The following is a 22,155-nucleotide window of genomic DNA, read 5'->3' as shown; positions in this document are numbered from 1 at the left end:
GGTTATTTGAATTTGTTATCAAAGTCTGAAATTTTCTTTCCAGCAATGTTTTATGTAATTTTTAAGATGGTCATATAAAACAGCACCATCAAAATAGTATATTGTATTAGGCAACTGAACAGTAAATAAGGAGAGAGTCACAATGTCATTGTTGAAAATGACTTGTACATTCAACAACTATAAACAAAATTTCCAATATAAAGAATCAACTTAAATGTATTACATTTACATTAAATACAAAATAACACATAAAACAACGATGCTACTAACAAGTCAACATGTAATTGCCACTAGATGGTATTCTGTTCTTTGACTGGATATCTGTTGCCATCTAGAGGCGATTACATGTTGGTGCAGCCTCTATGATGTATAGTATATATTGTGTACAGTACCTAGTCCCATTGATAGTAAACTCAGCTGTTCCACCTTAGGATAATACTCTTTAATAGTATATGTGTTTTACTGATAAATGTTTTTTGGTCATTTCTTTCTTTGTTGATATGATTGATGAAGAATATCTGATGCTGGCACGTTGGCTTGCTTATTCATTTTTTGGGTTGGAGACATGCCTGTGGCTACTGAAGACAGTTGGATTAATATGTTTTTGAAGCCATTTGATGACTACAGCCAGCACCAAATATCTTTGCAGGTAAAACAATAAGTATATATGTATTTGAAATGTTTACTTTGCTTTTTGCCTGGAGTTATTTAATGGTTAAAAAAATTAATACAAAAAAGGTAAGGTTTTTGCACCAATATCACTGCCTCTATACAGTAGGTATAAAAAAGAATCACCCCCTTTAAAATAATCACATTTTGTTGCTTTGCAGCCTGAAATGAAGACAAACAGTTTTTGTTTTATCCAGCTGTATTTACTCAGTGCAACTTATAACATTCAAGTAAAAGATATAACACCAAAATGTCAGGACAAATAAAAAAATAAAAAACAGAATCACTGAGTTGGAAAAAGGATCACCCCCCTCTTAAAATGACTTGTAAACTCAATTAGGTGTAGCTAATCACCTTCTCAATGACACATAAAGCAATTTAATTTTCAACTGTGATCAGCTGTGGTCGTTTTGATTAGCTCAGCATAAAAAGAGCTTTCCTGGAGCATTTCAGTCCCTGATAGTACAACTGAAGCAATCAAATATGGGTAGCAGGGCACTGTCAAAACATCTCCGGAATAAAGGTGTGGACAGGCACAAGTCAGGAGATGGATACAAAAATAAAATAAAAAGGCTTTGCCAATGCCTGGAAGCAAAGTGAAGTCTATTATTAAGAAGTGAAAGGTATTAGGTACAACACAGACCCTCCTTGGATCAGGACATTACTCCAAACTGGATGAAAAGAGCCAGGAGGAAACTGGTCAGAGAGGCTACCAAGAGACCTACAGCAACTGTGAAGCAGCTGCAGGAAATTATGACAAAGAGTGGTCATTGTGAGCAACAATATCACAAATTCTCCACAAATGTTGATTGTATGGGGGGGGCTGCAAGAAAAAAGCCACTCAAAAAAGGCCAAATGCAGTTTTCTGACATGTTGGTGTTATATCTTTCACTTGGATGTTATAGGTTGCACTGAGTAAATACAGCTGGATAAAATAAACTGTATCTGTCTTCATTCCAGGCTGCAAAGCAACAAAATTGGGGGGGGGGTGATTATTTTTTTTTATACCCACTGTATACATTAAGTGGACTACAGTTGGGCAAGCAGAGCTGAGAAAAGATTTGGTAGTTCTGTTAGTTAGTGTACGTACGTAAGTTACATACAGTTTCGGGGGGTTATCTTAGAGGTGACTTTCTTTCATTTAGAGCGTAATCAGCAGAATGCAATATTTACTGACTTCATTGACGACCATAGCTTCCTCTCTATTCTCCGTAACTGGGTTATACTGCCAAATGCTGGACAAAGACACTAAGTATAAGACGAATCAAGTTCAGCCTAGGGGTGGCCTCTGCTGAAGTGAACAAGCAGTAAAAAGGGGAAACAACAATCCAACATATATGGAGCAACAGCAAACAAACAGAGGGGGTAGTGCTATGTCCATCAAATAACTCGTAGAAAAAGATTTTACGAGTACAAAAAAAATCATATTTTCTCTTTCATTCATTGATGGACATAGCTTTCTCTATTCTCACAAATGGGGCATCAAATGCAGTGCTAATAAAGCAAAGGTCAATAGAAAATATGGCAATATGCAACATCGATCTGAAGACCTATGAATCTGATGCCTGGTGGTGAAAAGCTGACAAGGCACTTACTGTCCTAGCAGAATGAGTTGTAACTGAAAATTGAGGATTCAGGTGTAGATGGCATAAGCCTGAACTAAAGTCTAATGAATCCAACAAGAAATGGTGGCCTCAAAGGCCACCAAACTTCTCTGTAACCTAACAGTGACCACAAAGTGGGAATTCACCTGGTGGAAAGAGGCTGTAGCATTTAAAAAACATAAGCAGCCTAGACCACGTTTATGTAATGGAGAGCCATCTCCCATGAGGAACTGGTTTAGGATAGCATGTTGGGAAGACAATATCCTCTTAGGTGAAAAGATCTCACCTTAGGATATTAAGCTGGCCTTGGGCAAAGCATGACTTGTCCTTATGCAAGACCAGATAAGGAGGTTAGGAGGATAAACTCTTTGAGCCTAAGGCTGGCTATACACTATACAATTTTCTTGTACAATTTTCCTTTAGACTTACCAAAACCATACAATATGAACACTTTAAATTGTTGAAGGTAAATCTGAAAGAAACTGAATAAGAACATTGTATAATGTATGGCCAGCTTTAGAGATGGCCAACAAAAAGATGACCTTCTGAGTAAAAGTCAAAAAAAGGATGACAATAGGAGACAAGAAACTTATCCCGAGGACCTGGCTTTCAAACAGTCATGTGATTTAATGTAGTGATTGTAAATCAGGATCAAATATGGGTTCCTGAGTCAGAAAGAATGGACAAAGAGGGACTATCTATGACTTGACAAACGAGGTCCACAAAGTCATTCTGGTGCCACTAGAATGATCAAAACCTCTTGAATTTAATCCTTCAGAGCAACTAAGGTAGATGCTTTAACCACTTCAATACAGGGCACTTTCCCCCCTTCCTGCCCAGGCCAATTTTCAGCTTTCAGTGCGGTCGCATTTTAAATGACAATTGCGCGGTAATACAACACTATACCCAAACAAAGTTTTTATAATTTTGTTCCCACAACTACAGCTTACTTTTGGTGGTATTTGATCCCTACTGGGGTTTTTTGTTTTTTGAACCAATAAAAATTGACAGAAAATTTTGAAAAAAAAAAAAAAAAGTTTTGCTTTGTTTTTGTTATAACATTTTGTAAATAAGTAAGTTTTCTCCTTCACTGATGGGCACTGTTGAGGCTGCACTGACGGGCACTGATGAGGTGGCACTGATGATGGATAAATGTTTTTACCATATCAGAAAAAATTGTGTGTTTGCCACATCCCTGTATATATAGAGAAAATTGGATAACCCCGAATGGGACTTTAAATTGGCAAAAACACTAATGGAATATATAAAAAGTTATTTTAATACAAATATGAGCTAAAAAATCATCACACGATGATCGATAAAACAAACATAAACATCAGACACGAACATACATAATGTAATATCTTGCAATAGAATACAAAGAGTATGTATATAAAGTAGTCTCTCTCCAGTAGCTGAAAACACTTTCCAGTAGCCAACCTCCAGGAAATGTTTTTCGGTACCAAATGCGTTTCAGGTTCAAAGTCCTTTCATCAGGGGTATTTATATAGGAGAATTTAAATTCGAGAAATGGTGAATGACACTGCAATCAAACACACAGTATTCAGGCAAGACTAAAGTTAGCAATGTCATTGGATGGCGTATGTGGAGGTCAAGTTCAACCTATAGATTTGAAGTATCACGGCCCAAAGGAAAGGAACGTGTCAGTGGTCCTTCAGACAAGTGGATGTGCAGCTGGGAACGAAGGTTTAAAGCCCATCTGGCAATCTCACAGAGGGGGATCAAATAGGACTTTGGTCAGGGTCCTGCATCGGTGATGACAATATATTGAAATACTGTTTGCCATTCCTTAAGCTGTCTATTTGGGGTCCGTAAGGCACGCCATCCAATCTGGCAAAGTTGGCACTGATGATGAGGCACCAATATGCAGCACTGATGGGCATTGATAGGCAGCACTGTTAGGCAACACTGATGGGCACCGATGAGAAGGCACTGGCAGGCACCTCTAATGGGCACTGATTGGCAACCCTGATGGTCATGGGTGAGCATACCTGATGGTCCTAGATGGGTATCCCTGGTGGGCATCCTCGGGGGGGCTGCGCTGATAATCAATCAGCGCAGACCCCCCCTGTCAGGAGAGCAACTGATTGGCTCTCCTCTACTCACTTCTGTCAGTGCGAGTGGAGGAAAAGTGGATACACGGCTCTTCCTGTTTACGCTGTGATCAGCTGTGATAGCTGATCACATGGTAAAGAGCCTACGTCAGAGGCTTTTTACGGAGATCGTTAATGCGGTGTGTCAGACTGACACACCACACCAACGATCGCCGCGCTACACGCCCAAGCGGGCGTGCGATCGTGGCTTATCCTGCTGGACGTCATTAATCAGTTTGCGTACTTCATTCTGTTATATGGCGGGCGGGAAGTGGTTAAAATAGAAAAATCAGAGAGTATCAGTCCCATGGAGACACCAGTGCATCTGTCATCCCCTGCCAGAGATCCTTTGTCCTGGCTACAAACCTCTCTTCCTTGTGGTTGAGGCAAAACTCTATCAGGTCCACACCTGACTACCCTCACCAAAAGTACAACTATGTAAATATATGTGGATGGAGAAACCACTGTCCTAATCCTGGCTCTAGTGACTTAGTCAGCCTGTCAATACTTTACATCTGGAATGGACATTGTGGGAAGAGCTGGAATGTGATTTTCTGCCCACTGAAAGATGTAGCAAACCTCCAGCATTACAGAACCCTCTTTTTTTCTCCTTGGTGTTTGATGTGATGTGTGGTGTTGTCAGACTGCCCCGTTTCTGGATGTCCTTATAGAAAACTTGTCCAGCACAGGAGTGGAGGACAGTTTAAATGCCCACTGTTTCAGCATGTTGATAGAAAGTGGAGTCTTCTCTTGAATTTGTTGCTGTGCCCCGCGAGGGCAAAGTAGAAGGTCACTTTAATGAAAACAAAACACTTGGGATTACACTTGGGCAATGGGCATCATACTGTGTGAGACATGCTGCCTGTTGTATGAATTCATTCCCAATATATTTTTCACATGGTAATCTGGGATCATACAGATGCCAAATATATTCAACTGAATGACCAACTGTGGTCCACCCATTGTATTATGTATTAGGTTAGTCTCACCACTGAGCACTGCCCATTAACATGTTTGTTATTAAAACAAGCACCAGGTAAAGAACATAGCCATCCAAGGAAGCTCTTGCCTGCATATTATTTCTCTCCGATTACAACTCCGCTGACAGAAGCAGCATAGCTGACTGTCATTAGGAAGCAGAAATACCACTAAAATATGGTGAAAAAAAGAAAGGGTTGAAAATATCCATTTCAAGTGAATTAATATGATATAGGTTTTTCGGTTTGCATTAGGACTTTGGTGATCTTGGTTGGGTCCAAATTCCGAGATTAGCATGCTCATCTCTAATGGTGGTGGGGAATAACACCACTTTGAATACCACTAAACAATATCAATGCAGGCAAACACAGAAAACAAAATACTCACTGTAAATTGTCCATTGGCTGTAGCAATGTATATAGTATACTGCTTTTCACTGGCAGCGTTCAGACTCATCTGGTTGGTCTCTCCTTTATTCCGAAATTCTTCAAGAGCCAATCTCACAGCAAGGTATTTAGATAAGTGATCAACTGTAGCATTTCCAGAAGTCTTTATGAACCTTCAAGATAAGACAATGGGAAAGTGATGTCTATGTGTTATAAGTATACGCGTGTGTACAGTTGTATAACTACCAAGACTGCTCACCAAACAAGATGACCCACAACTAAGGAAGCATCACAAGTCTTCCTGTGATGGTGTTGTTAATTTGAATATACTGCATTTAAGACAACAGAATTACACCTGAGCAATTTGAGCAGAATTGTGAGTTCAATAATATTATTCACTGATAGTTAAAATACTCTTCATTGTCATAGTTTCACTTCTACCTTAGTGTGTTTAAAGCTGAACTACAGGCAGATATAAAAAGACATAAAAAATGAAAGCTTTCAATCGCCCACAACCCCTTTGAAAGTATGAAAAATATTTTTGCACTTATATGGTTCCTGTAAAGCAATAGCCCTCGTTTTATTACCAGTGATGCCATCACAGGGCTCCCTTCCAGATCTCTGCAGCAGCATCTGGTGGGTGGAGACAGACAGGCAGAACATAATCTAATTTTAATAAGCCCACCCAAAGTACTAAAAAACTACACAGGGACATTCAGAAGACAGGTCACTGTGCTGCAAATGGCCCCTGAAGAATGACTTCAGGAAAGAAAGCAGCAATGCAGAAGAAAATCTTTTATCAGAGCACACATGATAAAAAAGGTAAAAAAAGACAGGAGGCGGAGCCTAGCGGAGCAGACATGCATTGTTAGAGCTCCACACCGCTGAGGAGAGAAGAGAAGGACAAAGCGGAGCCTGCAGGCTCAAAAGGTATCCATTTGAACCTTTTTGCCCCAGGGAACAAACTGTGAAAGTTTGGGCAGGAAATATGGTACTGGGAGGAAACCGTGGCAGAAATAAAAATCACCTCACAAAGAGCTCACAGGCACTCACTGCAGCTGAAGCAGCTCCAGTCACCTCACAAGATACAGCATCAGGGCGCTCTCACAGACAGAAAATGTCACAGCAAGACTCTCCATTTGAGTCAGATACAGAACAAATCCTCTCACAAACTTCTCCACAAGCCTCCTCAGTATCCTCAGTAATATTATTACAATTTGAAAAGATGCTTCATAAGGCTTTAAAACAAACCTCAGACCAAATAACAAACAGGCTAACCAAAGAAATAAGAGAGCTGGGAAACCGCACCGCAGCCTTAGAAATAAAAATTGATGAAATTGAAATTACAACCCAAGAAAATATAACAGAATTGGAACAATTAAAAGAAGAGAATTTAATACTTCAAACTAAGCTCGAAGATTACGAAAATAGAGCCAGACGTTCAAACTTGCACATAAGGGGAATACCTGAAACTGTGACAGACCTGCAATCTACTATTACTGCTCTATTACAAGAACTAAAGCCAGATATCCCTATTGAACGTTTAGAACTGGACAGAGTACACAGAGCCCTCACAGCCAAAAAGAAAGATGGACCCCCACGTGATATAATCACAAAATTTCATTATTACAGAACGAAAGAACAAATACTAATTGCTGCAAGAGAAAAAAAGGAACTTAATTTTCAAGGACACAATTATCAAATTTTTGCTGACCTATCCCAACTTACTATTACTAAAAGACGATCCATGAAACCCCAACTAATGGAACTGCAACACCACAACATTATGTATCAATGGGGCTTCCCCTTTTCAGTCAGATTTAACTACCAAGGTACAATTTACAGAAGCAGATCAGCAGATGAACTACAACAAACCCTTTTAAAATTAAATCTGACAGAACCCACAAACAGCAACTCTCCCACACGCAGAAGAATGGCATCATCTTCACCTTCAGGCAGCACCCAGAAAATTTCAGAACAAAATGGGAATCATCATTCTCACAAAAGAGGCCGTTACGCCACATCATCCATGGACCAAGAAGATTCAATGGACTGACATCCTAATTCCTGATATCTCTTCATTTATTATACTAAGAGATGGTTCTCTATAAAAAACCTGTATTTATAACTGAATGTAACTGCATTCTGATAGTCACACACTGTGTGGGATCATGTTACATTCCAGTTATATTTCTTATTACTTCTGATTCATATAGCCTTAGAATATATAAGTGAAATAAGGAAATTCTTGTTCAGTTATATATTTTCAGGTAATAACAATAGATTTATTACTTTTTAGGACAAATATAATTCAATAATCCAGAAGTAATGGAAGCTTTTTCTTTCTTTTCTTAAAACATAAAATATAAAATATATTAGTACCTAACTAGTTCCTAGAACTATGTTTTTGTTTATTCTAATCTGAAGCAATACAACCTCAATTTTATGAGTTAACATATCTAAACAGTTACATATGAATAAAATATGTAATTGTTTACTCTAAAAGGGTTAAAATCCCAAAATAATTCAAACTATCTTCATCAATACCAAAGTTATTAACAGTACCTTTCTAACTGAATTATTTAGCCTAGGGCAAGACTAACCATATACAACCACCCTGGAATAAATAACTTCAACAAAAACTATATTCTGCACTCCAATTAATGAATCATCATTTTGATGTCTTTTGACATAGCACTTCTCTCCTGTAAGCGGAAGATCCGTGTACCCCCATTAGCCCTCCTCATTCTCCCAACCATATTATGTGGGAGTGTGACGAAGGCACTTATTCCCCTGAGAGAGATATTTATTCTCTTTCACGGGTAAGGCTCGGTTCACACATGGGCGGCACGACTTGCAGGTCGCCTCAGCGAGGCGACCTGCAAACGACTGCCGGGGCGACTTGCGAGACGACTTCTGCATAGAAGTCTATGCAAGTCGCCCCAAGTCGCCCCCAAAGTAATACAGGAACCTTTTTCTAAGTCGGAGCGACTTGCGTCGCTCCGATTAGAACGGTTCCATAGCACAGAACGGGAGGCGACTTGTCAGGCGACTAGGTCGCCTGACAAGTCGCCCCAGTGTGAACCGAGCCTTAATTGTGATTACTTGCAAAAAATAATTTATACAATGTATCATCTAATCTCATATGTTTTTTGTTTACTCTTTACTCCAGAATTCACTGGTTTCTTTTCTATCTTTTCATCTCTTCAGTCCACACAGGTTGATCTGCGCAGTCAGCTCTGCATAACAAAAAGTAAGTCAAAACTATTTGATCTGTTGCCATGGCACCACTGAATATACTTTCCCTGAATGTTCAGGGAATAAATGTCCCTCAAAAAAGGACCAAAGCCTTCCGTACTTTCCATAACAAGAAGGCTCACATAGTATGCCTCCAAGAAACACACTTCACCAAAGATTCTACTCCAAAATATATTTCTCCTTTTTATCAACAAATTTACACGGCTTCTGCCTGTACCAAACAAAGGGGTACTCTAATTGCATTTCACCGATCCACACCATTCACCTTATCATCAGAAATTAAAGCGGAGCGCCGCCGAAAAATTTTTTTTTAAAAGTCAGCAGCTACAAATACTGCAGCTGCTGACTTTTAAAACATGGACACTTACCTGTCCAGGGCGCCCGCGATGTCGGCACCCGAGGCCGAAGCGTCTCTCCGTCCTCGGGTGCTGCCGCCTCCATCTTCGGTAAGGGAATCAGGAAGTGAAGCCGTGCGGCTTCACTTCCCGGTTCCCTACTGCGCATGCGCGAGTCGCGCAGCGCAATACGGATGGTCCCTGCTGCCTCTGGGATCCGTGTGTTTCCCAGCAGGCAGAGGGGAGGGAGCAGGAAATTGCGTAAATAACCGCAGATTCTGCGGCTATCTATGCCGGAAGTGGGTACAGATACCTGTAATATACAGGTATCTGTACCCCCCTCCCCCCTGAAAGGTGCCAACTGTGTCACCGGAGGGGGGGAGGAATCTGATGAGTGGAAGTTCCACTTTTGGGTGGAACTCCACTTTAAAGACCCAGAAGGTAGATACCTGATACTCATGGGTTATATAATGGATACAGCAATCACAGTGATTTCCTACTACGCTCCTAACAAACAACCTACACCATTCCTCTCACATATATTACAAGTGATTAATACACACAAAATAGGAACAGTGATAATGTGCGGGGATTCGAACCAGGTCCTCCTCCCATTTCTAGATAAATCACCTTTTACACCATCCAAAATAACCTCTAGATTACCTTTTTCTCAACTTCTTTCCAAATACAATCTGGTAGATTCGTGGAGAGAAAGTAACCCAATGAAAAAGAAATTCACTTATTTCTCGCACCCTCATCAAACCTTCACCAGAATAGATCATATTTTTCTAACAATAGGAATGATACCAGAAATTATTGCATCCGATATAATTCCGATTCCGTGGTCTGACCATAATGCAGTATACACTACTATAGCCTCAGCCATACCAAAAGCGCATGACCCAACGTGGTACTTACCGGACATAATGCTCAAACACCCACTACATCAGATGGCCATTGAACAAGCTTTAAAGGAATACATATCAATTAATAATACAACAGACATTTCCCCAATAACACTGTGGGAAGCTCATAAGCCTGTCTTGCGTGGTACAATACAAAGACAAATGGCACTATTTAAACGGGAACGCAAAAATCTAGCAAAAAAACTAGAACTCAATTTTAATGCAGCCTACATATTATTCCAAGATAATCCATCTCAGAGTACAAAATCTCATCTGGAAAAATCTGGATTGGAATACGATCTATTTCTCACTGAGTCAGTTGATAAATCCCTCAAACGCTCCAAACACAATTTCTACATGAATACAAACAAACCAGGTACATATTTGGCTCGGGCATTAAATTCAACTAACAAATCTTTCAAACCAATACGTTTGAAATTATCAAAAAGTGTTTATACTTGTAATCCAGTTAAAATAGTCCATAAATTTCACTCACATCTCGCAACTTTATACAAGACAAACAATGAATTTAATCCTACAGAGGCTGAATCCTTCTTCTCAAAAATAACCTTACCTGAGTTGTCTCAGAATCAAAAAAGCAGTTTGGATGAGCCTATAACTATAGATGAAGTTGCTAACGCCATAAAAGACCTAAAACTTAACAAAAGACCAGGCCCAGACGGCTACTCGGCTTTATACTATAAAACGTTCTCAGAAATACTCTCTCCCATTCTCACTGAAACTTTTAACAAACTTCTAGAAGGACATTCTTTTCGGCAAGAAACACTAATGGCAATTGTTTGTATGATCCCAAAACCCCTTTCTGATGATACTTCCTGTGTGAATTATCGGCCTATCTCTCTGTTAAACCTTGATATTAAATTATTAGCAAAAATAATAGCAAAACGCCTCAATAGCATTATAGGAAAATTAATACATAGAGATCAAGTAGGCTTCATGCCAAATAGACAGGCAGGCGATAATATACGCAGGGCAGTGTTATTGGCACATATTGCTAAAAAACGGAAAATCCCTTTATGTTTTCTATCTCTCGATATTAAGAGGGCATTTGACACAGTATCCTGGCAATATATGCAATATTCATTACAAAAATGGGGTTTTGGACCCCACTTTTTAACATGGATCAAAGCATTATATAATAAACCCAAAGCCTATATAAAATACGCTGCATACAAATCTGATGCCTTTAATATCGAAAGAGGTACCCGACAGGGTTGCCCATTATCTCCCTTATTATTTGCCCTTATACTCGAACCCATGGCCCAATACATCAGAACAAACCAAACTATAACTGGCATTGAAGTAGGAGGTATTACACACAAATTATGTATATTTGCAGACGATATATTACTTTTTCTATCATCACCACAGGTCTCTGGTCCTAACTTAAAGGGGTTGTAAAGGTAAAAATTTTTTCACCTTAATGCATTCTATGCATTAAGGTTAAAAAACTTTTGACAGTACCGCCGCCCCCAGCCCCCCCGTTTTACTTACCTGACGCCTCGAATCTTCGCTCCTCGTCAGCTTCATTGCAGCTCAGCCTGGTCGCTGATTGGCTGCAGTGGATGGATTGAAAGCAGCGCAGCCATTGGCTCGCGCTGCTGTCAATCACATCCGATGACGCGGCGCGCCGGGGGGCGGGGCCGAGTGATACAGAGAGCGGCTATAGCCGCCGGCTGTATCACGGGAGCGCGCCCGCAAGCACTCACCACCGTGCGAGGGAGCTCGCATGAAGGTGGTAAATGCTTGCGGGGAGGAGCTGAAACAGCCGCCGAGGGACCCCAGAAGACCAGGTTCGGGGCCACTCTGTGCAGAACGAGCTGCACAGTGAAGGTAAGTATAACATGTTTGTTATTTTAAAAAAAAAAAAAAAACATCTTTACAACCCCTTTAATACCAGCTCTTGATGGATTTGCAGCCCTATCCGGCCTTATGATTAATCCTAAGAAATGCCTAGTGCTTAATATTTCGCTCACAAACATGGAATTGATCCCGGCTAGGGCTGCACTCCCATTCACATGGGCAGAAAAATCAATCCCATATCTTGGAATTCATTTAACAGCATCTCATTCTGACTTATTCTCAACCAATTATCCTCCTGTATTAAGACAGATCACAAATCTAATAAAACAATGGTCGCAACTTCCTTTATCCTGGATAGGGAATATTAATGCAATCAAAATGACTACCGTATTTATCGGCGTATAACACGCACTTTTTTCCCCTTAAAATCAGGGGAAAGTCGCAGGTGCGTGTTATACGCCGATACCCTGCGATCCCGAGCTGTCAAAATGTCAAAATCGCCGGCCGCGATTTGAAAGGCTGCACTGACATGGCTGCACTAGCAAGGCTGCACTGACAAGGCTGCACTGAGAAGGCTGCAATGATGGGCATTTAAATGAAGTTTTTTTCCCTTCAACTTCACTCCTAAAAGTTTTTTTTTCCTTAAAATTCCCTCCTAAATTGGGGTGCGTGTTATACGCCGGTGCGTGTTATACGCCGATAAATACGGTATTCTACCCAAATTGCTTTATCTATTCAGAGTCCTCCCTATTCCAATTCCTTCCTATTTTTTGAGAATAGTACAAAAAAGAGCAACTTCATTTATATGGGGCTCTTCTAAACCACATATACCTATACACACACTACATCTTCCCAAAAATAAAGGAGGCCTGGGATACCCTAATTTTACTAACTACTACAGAGCAGCACATTTGGCCAGTCTGTCCAAATACCATGCAAAACAGGAAATCCCATTATGGGTATTTATAGAGGCTTCAGAAAATGACCCTCTATTAATATCAAACTTGTTATGGCTTGATCCTAAAGACCGCTTTAAAATTCATAATCCCATAACTAAACACTTCTTATCTCTCTGGGATAAACTAAAAACCAAATATCAGTTACAATCTCCACACAATCCTCTCCTTTCTTTTATCAGAAATCCGGCCTTTTATCCGGCATGGATCTACCCAAATTCTTTTAAAGCTTGGACAACATCAGGCATTCAGACACTAAATGACCTCATAGCATCTAAATCATTCCTTTCATTCCCATTGCTTAGAGAAAAATATGATCTACCAAACTCTGAGATATTTAGATATCTCCAAATCAAAAATTTCTATACACCATTCCTAAAGGGGGATACACCATTATCCCAATTATCCATTTTTGAATCAATCTGTACAAAAGATCCATTTGCTAAAGGTACAATTTCATCACTTTATAATCAATTATATGGAGTAGTAAATCTTAATAGACCCTCTTACGTTCAGAGGTGGGAGGAGGACCTGGGACGAACTTTAGAAGACACAGACTGGTCTAACATATGGCTCACATCTAAGTCATCCTCACCCAACATCTTAGCACTGGAGACAAATTATAAAGTCCTAACTCGCTGGTACCTTGTACCCGCTAGAGTGGCAAAATATTCACCTAATACCTCAGCTCTTTGTTTTCGAGGATGCCCAGAAATAGGCACACATTTACACATATGGTGGACGTGCCCAGTAATCCAAACCTTCTGGAAGGAAGTCTTCGTGATTGCATCTAAAATATTTAAAAAAATAATACAACCAGATCCATATATAACTTTACTTAATCTAAAACCGGAATGGTTAACACTCTCTCAATTCAAACTTATGATCCAACTAATAACGGCTGCAAAACAAACAGTGGCCAAAGCATGGAAATCTCCTACGTTGGTACTAGCAGAAACAATTCACAGAATGAATAATACAATGTCCCATGCTAAGATGGTAGCCATCGATCAAAATCAAATTACAAAATTTGAAAAACGTTGGCATCCTTGTATAAAACAACAGTTCCTGTCAAATTTCAATGACTCTGTCCTGTTGCCATGGTAACAGATTAAATGACTTACAGAGACACCCATTCTAAAGCTTCAAAGAGAACTAAAAAGAATAATAAACTGAGGAGCGGGACAACCTTGTGGACCATACCTCTGCCTTTCTACCCTTTTTCTTCTTTCTCTTTCCTTTTCTCCACCTTACGATTAAAGCTCATTATCAGAATTTATTTGACCTATATACACACTCTACCTGTAAACAATATATATAGTAGGTATAAATCATTTAAATACCTACAAAAGTAACTAAGGAAATGATATATATCTTTAAATTAGGTTTACGTGAACCCAATGTTTAATATTTGAAATTTCATGATATTTACCTATATAATCCCTACTGAAAAACAATGAGCTTACTTTATAGATCCTTGTAAACTTACTTTATGTATCTTTATAATATTGTATACTCAATAAACTTCTTTTGACAAGGAAAAAGGTAAAAAAAAATGCCTACATCCATGCTCAAAACTATAATGCCCAAAGATGAGGGCAAATGGGTTTGTAAAATACAAACAGTGTAAGTACCTGAATTTGACCTGGAATGTGCCTTTAGCAATTCTCATACACCAGAGTTTAGGATGGGTGAAGTAGAAGGAGCACAAGGAATTATTCAGGTATGCTGTTGTGCTCATGTGCTAACAAGGTACAAGCTATTATTGTAAGAGAGCATAGTGACAGAGAAATGAGCTCATCAGTATGCTGCTTCTCTTTTCACTGTCCAGCCACAGGGTGGAGAAGGGACAGGACCTGTAAATGTTACACTGCAGTACAGGAAAATCAGGTCTTCTAACCTGGAGTTCAGATTTAAATATGACTCTGCAGTGCAGAAGACACCAGCATTGGACCACTCTGTCCAGTGCACACTTACTGACCTACTCCTACTCTTTCTCCACAGCACAAATGGATGTGATGGGTGTGGCCATTACCTATCAATGGCGGCAAAAAAACAATAAAGTGCAAGGGCAGGAATCAGCATTTTCACTGAGAGAAAATCAGTTAAAAGAAGTATGCATTTAAAAAAATGCGGGGGTGGGGAGCGAGAGCCGAGAGGCTGAGGCAGCTGCTGGTCCAGGCATCTGGGTGGACCCCGACTGTAAAGTCAGGTTTTTTCCCCGGAGCCTGGCCTGGTTGAGTGGCGTCAGCCGACGGCAGGCTTTACCCCTTTGTTGGCTAAAAACAGGTCACAGAACTGCAGAACAAACTGCACTCCTGTGATCCATAGAAATATAGCCAAAATAGCTTTGGCTATACTTCTCCTTTAAAAATCATGACGTATAACTAAAGGACAATAGAAACAACAAGAGTATAAGCCTTCAAATGGGCTCTTAACATGTTTTCAGTGATTGTGACCTCAGTACAGTTTTGCTTGAAATTATACAGGTATAGTGATCAAATTACAGATGACATTCTTTTACCGTGTCTGAGCATTATCATCTTTCTCCATTAGTGTTGGGTGAGGCCTAAAGACCAGCTCTATCTCATTGGATCCATCCAACACAGGATCCATTGTTACAGTCTCATTATTTGCATCCAGCTCCAAACCAGAATCATCAGATGTTTTTGTCCTCTTATTGCTGGGCCCAGCTTCTTGATTGCTGTGTACAGAAGCATTACTGCAGTGGGAACTGTCTGCATTATCTTCAGCTCCACTTCCATTCTCCACTTGTTGCTTCTTTCCCCTTTGTAATCTGTAATGCAACATTTATTCTGTCACAAATCTAACAGTATTGTATCCATCAATGTATGTTCCATGACAAACCATAAACAATTAGTGTTTTGGAGGCCATCATGAAAGGAACATGTGGGCTAGTCCCTTTCCAAGATCTGCAACAAGCAAATGCAACTCTATAACAGAATTAGCACTAACAATAGTGACAACAGAAGATGAACAGGACTTAAGACAATTTACTTTTGCAATACACAATAAAAAAATATCAAATATTCAAATTTTGTGTTTTTCTATTAGAGAGTCAAGGATAAAGCGGGTTAAATGAAGGAGGTGGCCGTGGGTAACTAACTAAAAAGGCTTTCTCCATGTTCATTTTCAGCTCAAATGTGTTCATATTTGGACAAGTATTTTAAATGGACCCAACAAATTATTAGGCCAGGTCAGTTTTTTTATTAACACTTTACCCCTTTAAAGTGATTGTTGTATGTATTGAATCAAATTGATATCTTGTGATACATAATTATATTACAAAAAAACATACACTATGTATATTATTCATACAGTAAAGCAATCATTTCTATACATTTACACTTCCTTACAATAAGTGCCCACACAATATCTCTAATCACTACGTGTAGATCAGAGAAAAATACTGATGGTTTACGTTTTCCAAAAGTGTTTTTATATTAAAAAAGAGAAAATTCTAAATTGGCTTACCATTTTGTTCTTCTCCTGCGGTTTTGTTTATTTTCCAGAAGAAGAAACTGGTAAGCAGATTAGAATGTTCTCCTTTCCCTGTACACAGCACAAAACAGAAGATACCTAAAATAATTACCCGTACATTAACTCTTAACTAGGATATGATATATGCAACGCCATTAATTAAATTTGTCGAGAAAATAATTTATTTGATTTTATGTTGTTTAAAAGCAACAAATCAAAAACAAAACAAATCAAATAATGTGCAGAATGCTGAACAAGAGGGGTATGCATATATATAGATAAGGTACTGTTTCATGAACATTTAACTCTATAAAACAATTAAAACTCAAAACATGAAAATAGTGATGTGTGTATAACCCAGCATCATAAACTGATGTCATAGCAAGGACCAGAAATAAAAAAAAAAAAACTGAGAAAGGATCTTAGAAAGAGGGGTATTTAACCACTTGCCGACCAGCCGATGTCATTATACTGCAGCAGTTCGGCACGATCCTGCGAGCCGTCGTAGCTGTACGTAGGCTCCTTTAAGCGGGATAGCAGGCACGGGGGCGATGACCGCCGGCCACGAGCGATCGCGGTCACGAGAGGCAGAACAGGGACGTGTGTGTAAACACAAATTTCTGTTCTGTTCTGAGAGGAGATGCAGTTCATGAGTTCCTAATAGCTAGGAACCACGATCTGTCATCTCCTATAGTCAGTCCCCTCCCCCTACAGTTAGAACATACAGTCAGGGAACACAGTTAACTCCTTAATTTCCCCCTAGTGTTAACCCCTTCCCTGCCAGTGACATGTATACAGTAATCAGTGCATTTTTATAGCACTGATTGCTGTATAATTGTCAATCGTTCCAAAAATGTGTCAAAAGTGTAAGATGTGTCCGCCACAATGTCACAGTCAAGATGAAAATCGCAGATCGCCGCCATTACTAGTAAAAAAAAAAAATAAATAAAAAATGCCGTAAATCTATCCCCTGTTTTGTAGACGCTATACCTTTTGCGCAAACCAATACCACCAAAAGAAAGCTCTATTGGTGGGGAAAAAAGGACGTCAATTTTGTTTGAGTACAGCGTTGCACAACTGCGCAATTGTCAGTTAAAGCGACGCTATGCCGTATCACAAAAAATGGCCTGGTCATTGAGCAGCCAAATCTTCTGGGGCTGAAGTGGTTAAAGGGCAATAGCGAACATTCAATGTTGTTCTCTCTCTGACAGTAATTAAATATATACATATATTTAACATTCATTGTAAACACAGCTGACTAACACAATGATCTACTTGGGATGAGCTTTTCTACTAAATTATGTTACCAATTGTAAAACTCAGTAAGTCCCAAGTTTTCACTCGGATAGTTTGTACTGCCAGGGTGCTGCCAAGTGTTTGACACTCAGCCATGTCAGTAGAGGTCCTTTAATATTATCAGAAAATTGTGACTCACACTATCACTAAATATTTTATGGAACATAAATTTCGACCAACACTTTGAGATATGCTATGAGAGCGATACTTGTAACAAATACAGTCCCAAAATATGTTCACTTGTTAAATACGTACCATAATCTACTCAGGTATCTCTGTAAGGTTATATGTACAAGGCTATCAAATGGATACAGCACACTGCCCAGTACATCTGATTTTAAGCAGTATTAAACCCAAAAGCAAACATTTATTATATTGCAGCTTACCAATTCTTAGATGTGATGACTGCATTAGTTTCCCTTTTTAGGTTTTCTTTCTTCTATTGGTGAAGCAGCCAGTAAGTATGCTGTTTTGCAAAAAGCACAATTTCTCCAGCACAATGTATCAGTTTACATGGATGAGACAAACCACTAACACTGGCAGGGGTGATTAATAAAGTAATCAGCTTTTTCATTTATTGATGCAAAACCTTAATCCAAAAAGGAAAAAAAACAGTTTGTTGTAACTGCTTGTAAAGTGTGATCTGAAGTTTGGCTTCAAATTGTTAGTGGTTCTAATTCTGCTGATACAACACTGCCACCCCCACCTCCAGACTGACAATGCTGCTGTCTGCTGTGCCCCCCTGTACTCATTCCAGAGCTGTGTCTTACTAATACAGGAGTGTTACTGGCCAGATCACCAGGTGAGAATACAGGGGAAAAAAGCCAAAGAAAAGAAAACGAATGCAGCCACCACATCCAATGATTGCTAAGCTGCAATATAATACATTCTTGGTTTGGGTTTAATACCACTTTAATATTTGTTGGCGGATGCAAAGTTTGGTGGGCACAACCCACGCACAGGTTAATGACCCCTGTTGTGTGTATGTAACAGTGTATTCCCTTTGGAGGTGAATCAAAGTTATACACTTGCCAAAAGATGATCATTTAGGATATACAGTATTTACCAGGCATTAGGCACCAAGAGTACCTATGTACGTGAAGTTTTAGGACATTTTAATTTGACTTTAGAGCTTTAAGTGTAATAGACTCTCCTTTTTTTTTATTTTGCTTAACATCTGTTGAGTTTTTGCAATAGGGTTCCATGGAATTGCAAGTAGAATAATTGAGCTCCTTCAAAAAACAAACTATTCCTTGAAAAAAAAAACAACCTTAGCAGAATTTTTTTTCTTTAAGCTTAAGAAATACAAAAGCAAAGGAAAACAAAAAGAATGCACACAAACAAGGAATTCTGGAAGAGGATGGAACAGAAGTCAAAAGGGGCACTAGAGTTTCCATTGCTTGTTTGCATGTGTTTTCCAAGTCAGTGACTCAAAGCAAAGAAGTCAGTCGATAAGCATGACAGCAGGCAACTAGTACCTAAAGAGGGAAAGCTCGGCCACCCCAGTCCCTATGTGTTTCATTACAGGTTTCTTTTAGGGAACAAGATTGCCTGAAAAGTCTGCTGTAGTTGTAGCAGTAAATGAAAAATATCCACGTTCTAAAATCTGAGGTTTGCATTAGATATGTGCACTGACAAAAAAATTGTTTGTTTTCATTTCATTTGTTTTTTTTGCTTTTTTCGGAAATTCGGAAATTCAAAAATTAGAAAATTTGGAAATTCAAAAATTAGAAAATTCGGAAATACGAAAATTTGAAATTCGGAAATTTTCTAATTTTCAAATTTTCAAATTTCCGAATTTTCGGAATTCGAAAATCTGAAAATTCAAAAATCTGAAAAAAAGAAAAAAAAAAAAAAGAAAAAAAATCAGTAAAATTCAAAATAACTAACTAATAATAACTAACTATTAAAGTATAGGTATTTGAATTTCCTTTCAAATTTGGCTGTTTGTGAACGTAACGAATACAAATTTATCTGAAGTTCCGAATTATCCGAAATAACCAATGCCGTTATTTCAGCATTTGTCAAATGGAATGGAACAAATTAATAATAAATAATAATAATAAAAAGGTTTCATTATTATTATTGTTAATTATTATTATTATTAGATTGTTACGGTCCTTTCGTTTAGATATGGCATTCGTTATTTCAGATAATTCGTAACTTCGGATACATTCATACTCGTTACGTTCACCAACAGCCAAATTTGAAAGAAAATTCCTAATTTAATAGTTATTATTAGTTATTATTTCAGATTTTCGGATTTTCTGATTTTCATTTTTTTTAATTTCCAGATTTTCATTCTTATTTTTCTAATTTCTGAATTTTCTAATTTCCTAATTTCCGAAATTTCGAATTTTGCAATTTTCCAAATTTTACAATTTTTGAAAATTTCCACTTTCCGAAATTTCCACTTTCCGAAATTTCCAATTTCTGAATTTCCAATTTCCGAAATTTAGAATTTCTGAAATTTCCAAAATTTAGAATTTTCCAATTTCCAAAATTTAGAATTTTCCAATTTCCGAAATTTCGGAAATTCAAAATTTCGGAAATTCGGGAATTTTGGAATTAACAAATTTGTCAAAGTTCGTTAAAAAACTAATTTGGAACCAAACGAATTGCACATGTCTAGTATGCATAATAACATTACTCTTGAGAGGACAATGTTCCTTATTGATGTCAATGACTATTCCCACAACACTAATAAGAGGCATTAGGTGTGAGCTCTTGTTTTATATTATTTAGAGTTACTGAGTTTTTAAAGTGGTAATAATTGGGCTTACCTGTAGGTACAGTTAATATCTCCTAAACTTGTGGTGTTTAGGAGATATTCACACTTGATGCTGCCGGACCTTCAGAGCTCTGTGCCAGAGCCAAGGCACAGAGTGAGGCCGAGTGACATCATCGCGGCTCCGGCCACTCATACAGCCAGAGCCCATGAACTCGGAAGGAAGACCGGGTGAAGATGGAAGCCCTGTCAGCGATGACAGCACTCCGCTGGAGGGCTTTGTTCTAAGGTAAGTATTTCATAATGTGCAAGTATGCGATTAATGCTGTGGTTTACTACCGCTTTAAGTAATAGGAAGACAGATAAATCTTATAAGGATCAAATGCTACACTGAGAAATCAATAACTATGCAGCTATGGGCAACTTCAGAAAATAAATGTAGTAGTAGTATGTACAGTAGTCCATACAGCCAGCCAGCTAGGGATTATGGAAAAAGTACCCAATTCATTAGATTCTACTGCAGAAATGGTCTAGCTAAAAAACCCAAATTAGGAAGGCCAGAATAAAGACAATTTATTCATGGCCATTTGATTATCGGGAAACAAAACGCTAATCTTTTATATCTGCTTTGTGGTTGATCAAAATACAAGTATGGAGCTATACATTAAATTGTTAACAGACTTGCTGATACAGGTAAAAGATAATTAAAAAGCAGTAAGCTTTGCTAGTGAAAATGCAGTTCCAGGTATCTGTCAGTGCTGCCAACATAACACAAAGGCAAAGAATTTGGTCAAGAGATTTCCGCTGAGGGAGTGGATCAAGTTTAGGCTGGCTGGTTACTCTCTTCGGCAAAGATCATAATCTAGGTATTTGGCCATGAGTCCAGCAGTGGATGGAGCCCACAGCAGCACTTTCTTCAGGAAAGGTACATAGAGTATACCAAAAAAAACAAACATATGCAGATTATATAGCAACCTTCAATTTCAACTTCTGGCAGAATTCTGACACTAAACTACAGTGGACACCTATAAAACTTTTAATACTGCATAATAGTTATATCTGTTCAAGGTTTTACATGAATTAAGATTTGGCTCAGTCCTAAAATAGATTCAATTGCTATAAACCAGCTGATGCCTCAAATTATGAACACTACTTAAAAGAACAATCCCCTTCTGGTGGACTTACAGTATATAATGCAAAGATTTTAGGAAACTTTTTTTGTAGCATCGGCTTTTTTCTGGCCTGAAGAAAGTGAATACAGGTCCCCCTAAAAGGCAGCCCAATCCTAATGCCTTCAATGTATTTTAGTATATGCCACAACTTTTTTTTGTGTGTTTACTCGCCCAAATAAATGTCAATGATATATAAATTAGTAGATAAAAATGCTGAGAGAAAAGTTTTATAAACCAGATGTGCTGGAAAGACCTCCAGCAAATGTTGTAAGGCAATGAATAGACCACAGGATTTGGTGTTTTCTCTACTTTTCTTCTATGCTTTTTACAAATGATAAAACAGTTACTGTACATCAGGGGTCTCAAAGTACTGGCCCGCGGGCCGTAAATGGGCCGACTGGTTACAAATGGAGAAAGATCACTCAAGCT

At 38.6% G+C, this 22,155-nt stretch overlaps 1 protein-coding gene across 2 annotated transcripts in view; it reads right to left on the bottom strand.

The window, feature by feature from the left end:
* The window catches only part of RNF2 (ring finger protein 2), a 95,264-nt gene that overhangs the window by 3,754 nt on the left and 69,355 nt on the right, over positions 1-22,155 (bottom strand). For both annotated transcript variants that reach the window (XM_073592880.1, XM_073592879.1), the window contains 2 exons: positions 15,554-15,826; positions 5,753-5,924 (listed from right to left, as the gene is read on the bottom strand). In XM_073592880.1, the coding sequence (XP_073448981.1) occupies positions 5,753-5,924; positions 15,554-15,826 (445 nt within the window). The remainder of the gene's footprint in view (positions 1-5,752; positions 5,925-15,553; positions 15,827-22,155) is intronic.

This window comes from Aquarana catesbeiana, linkage group LG07 (assembly GCF_042186555.1).
Source record: "Aquarana catesbeiana isolate 2022-GZ linkage group LG07, ASM4218655v1, whole genome shotgun sequence".
Classification (NCBI taxonomy): domain Eukaryota; kingdom Metazoa; phylum Chordata; class Amphibia; order Anura; family Ranidae; genus Aquarana; species Aquarana catesbeiana.
Note: the sequence above shows the minus strand (reverse complement) of the source record. Positions and strands in the feature narration are given on the sequence as shown.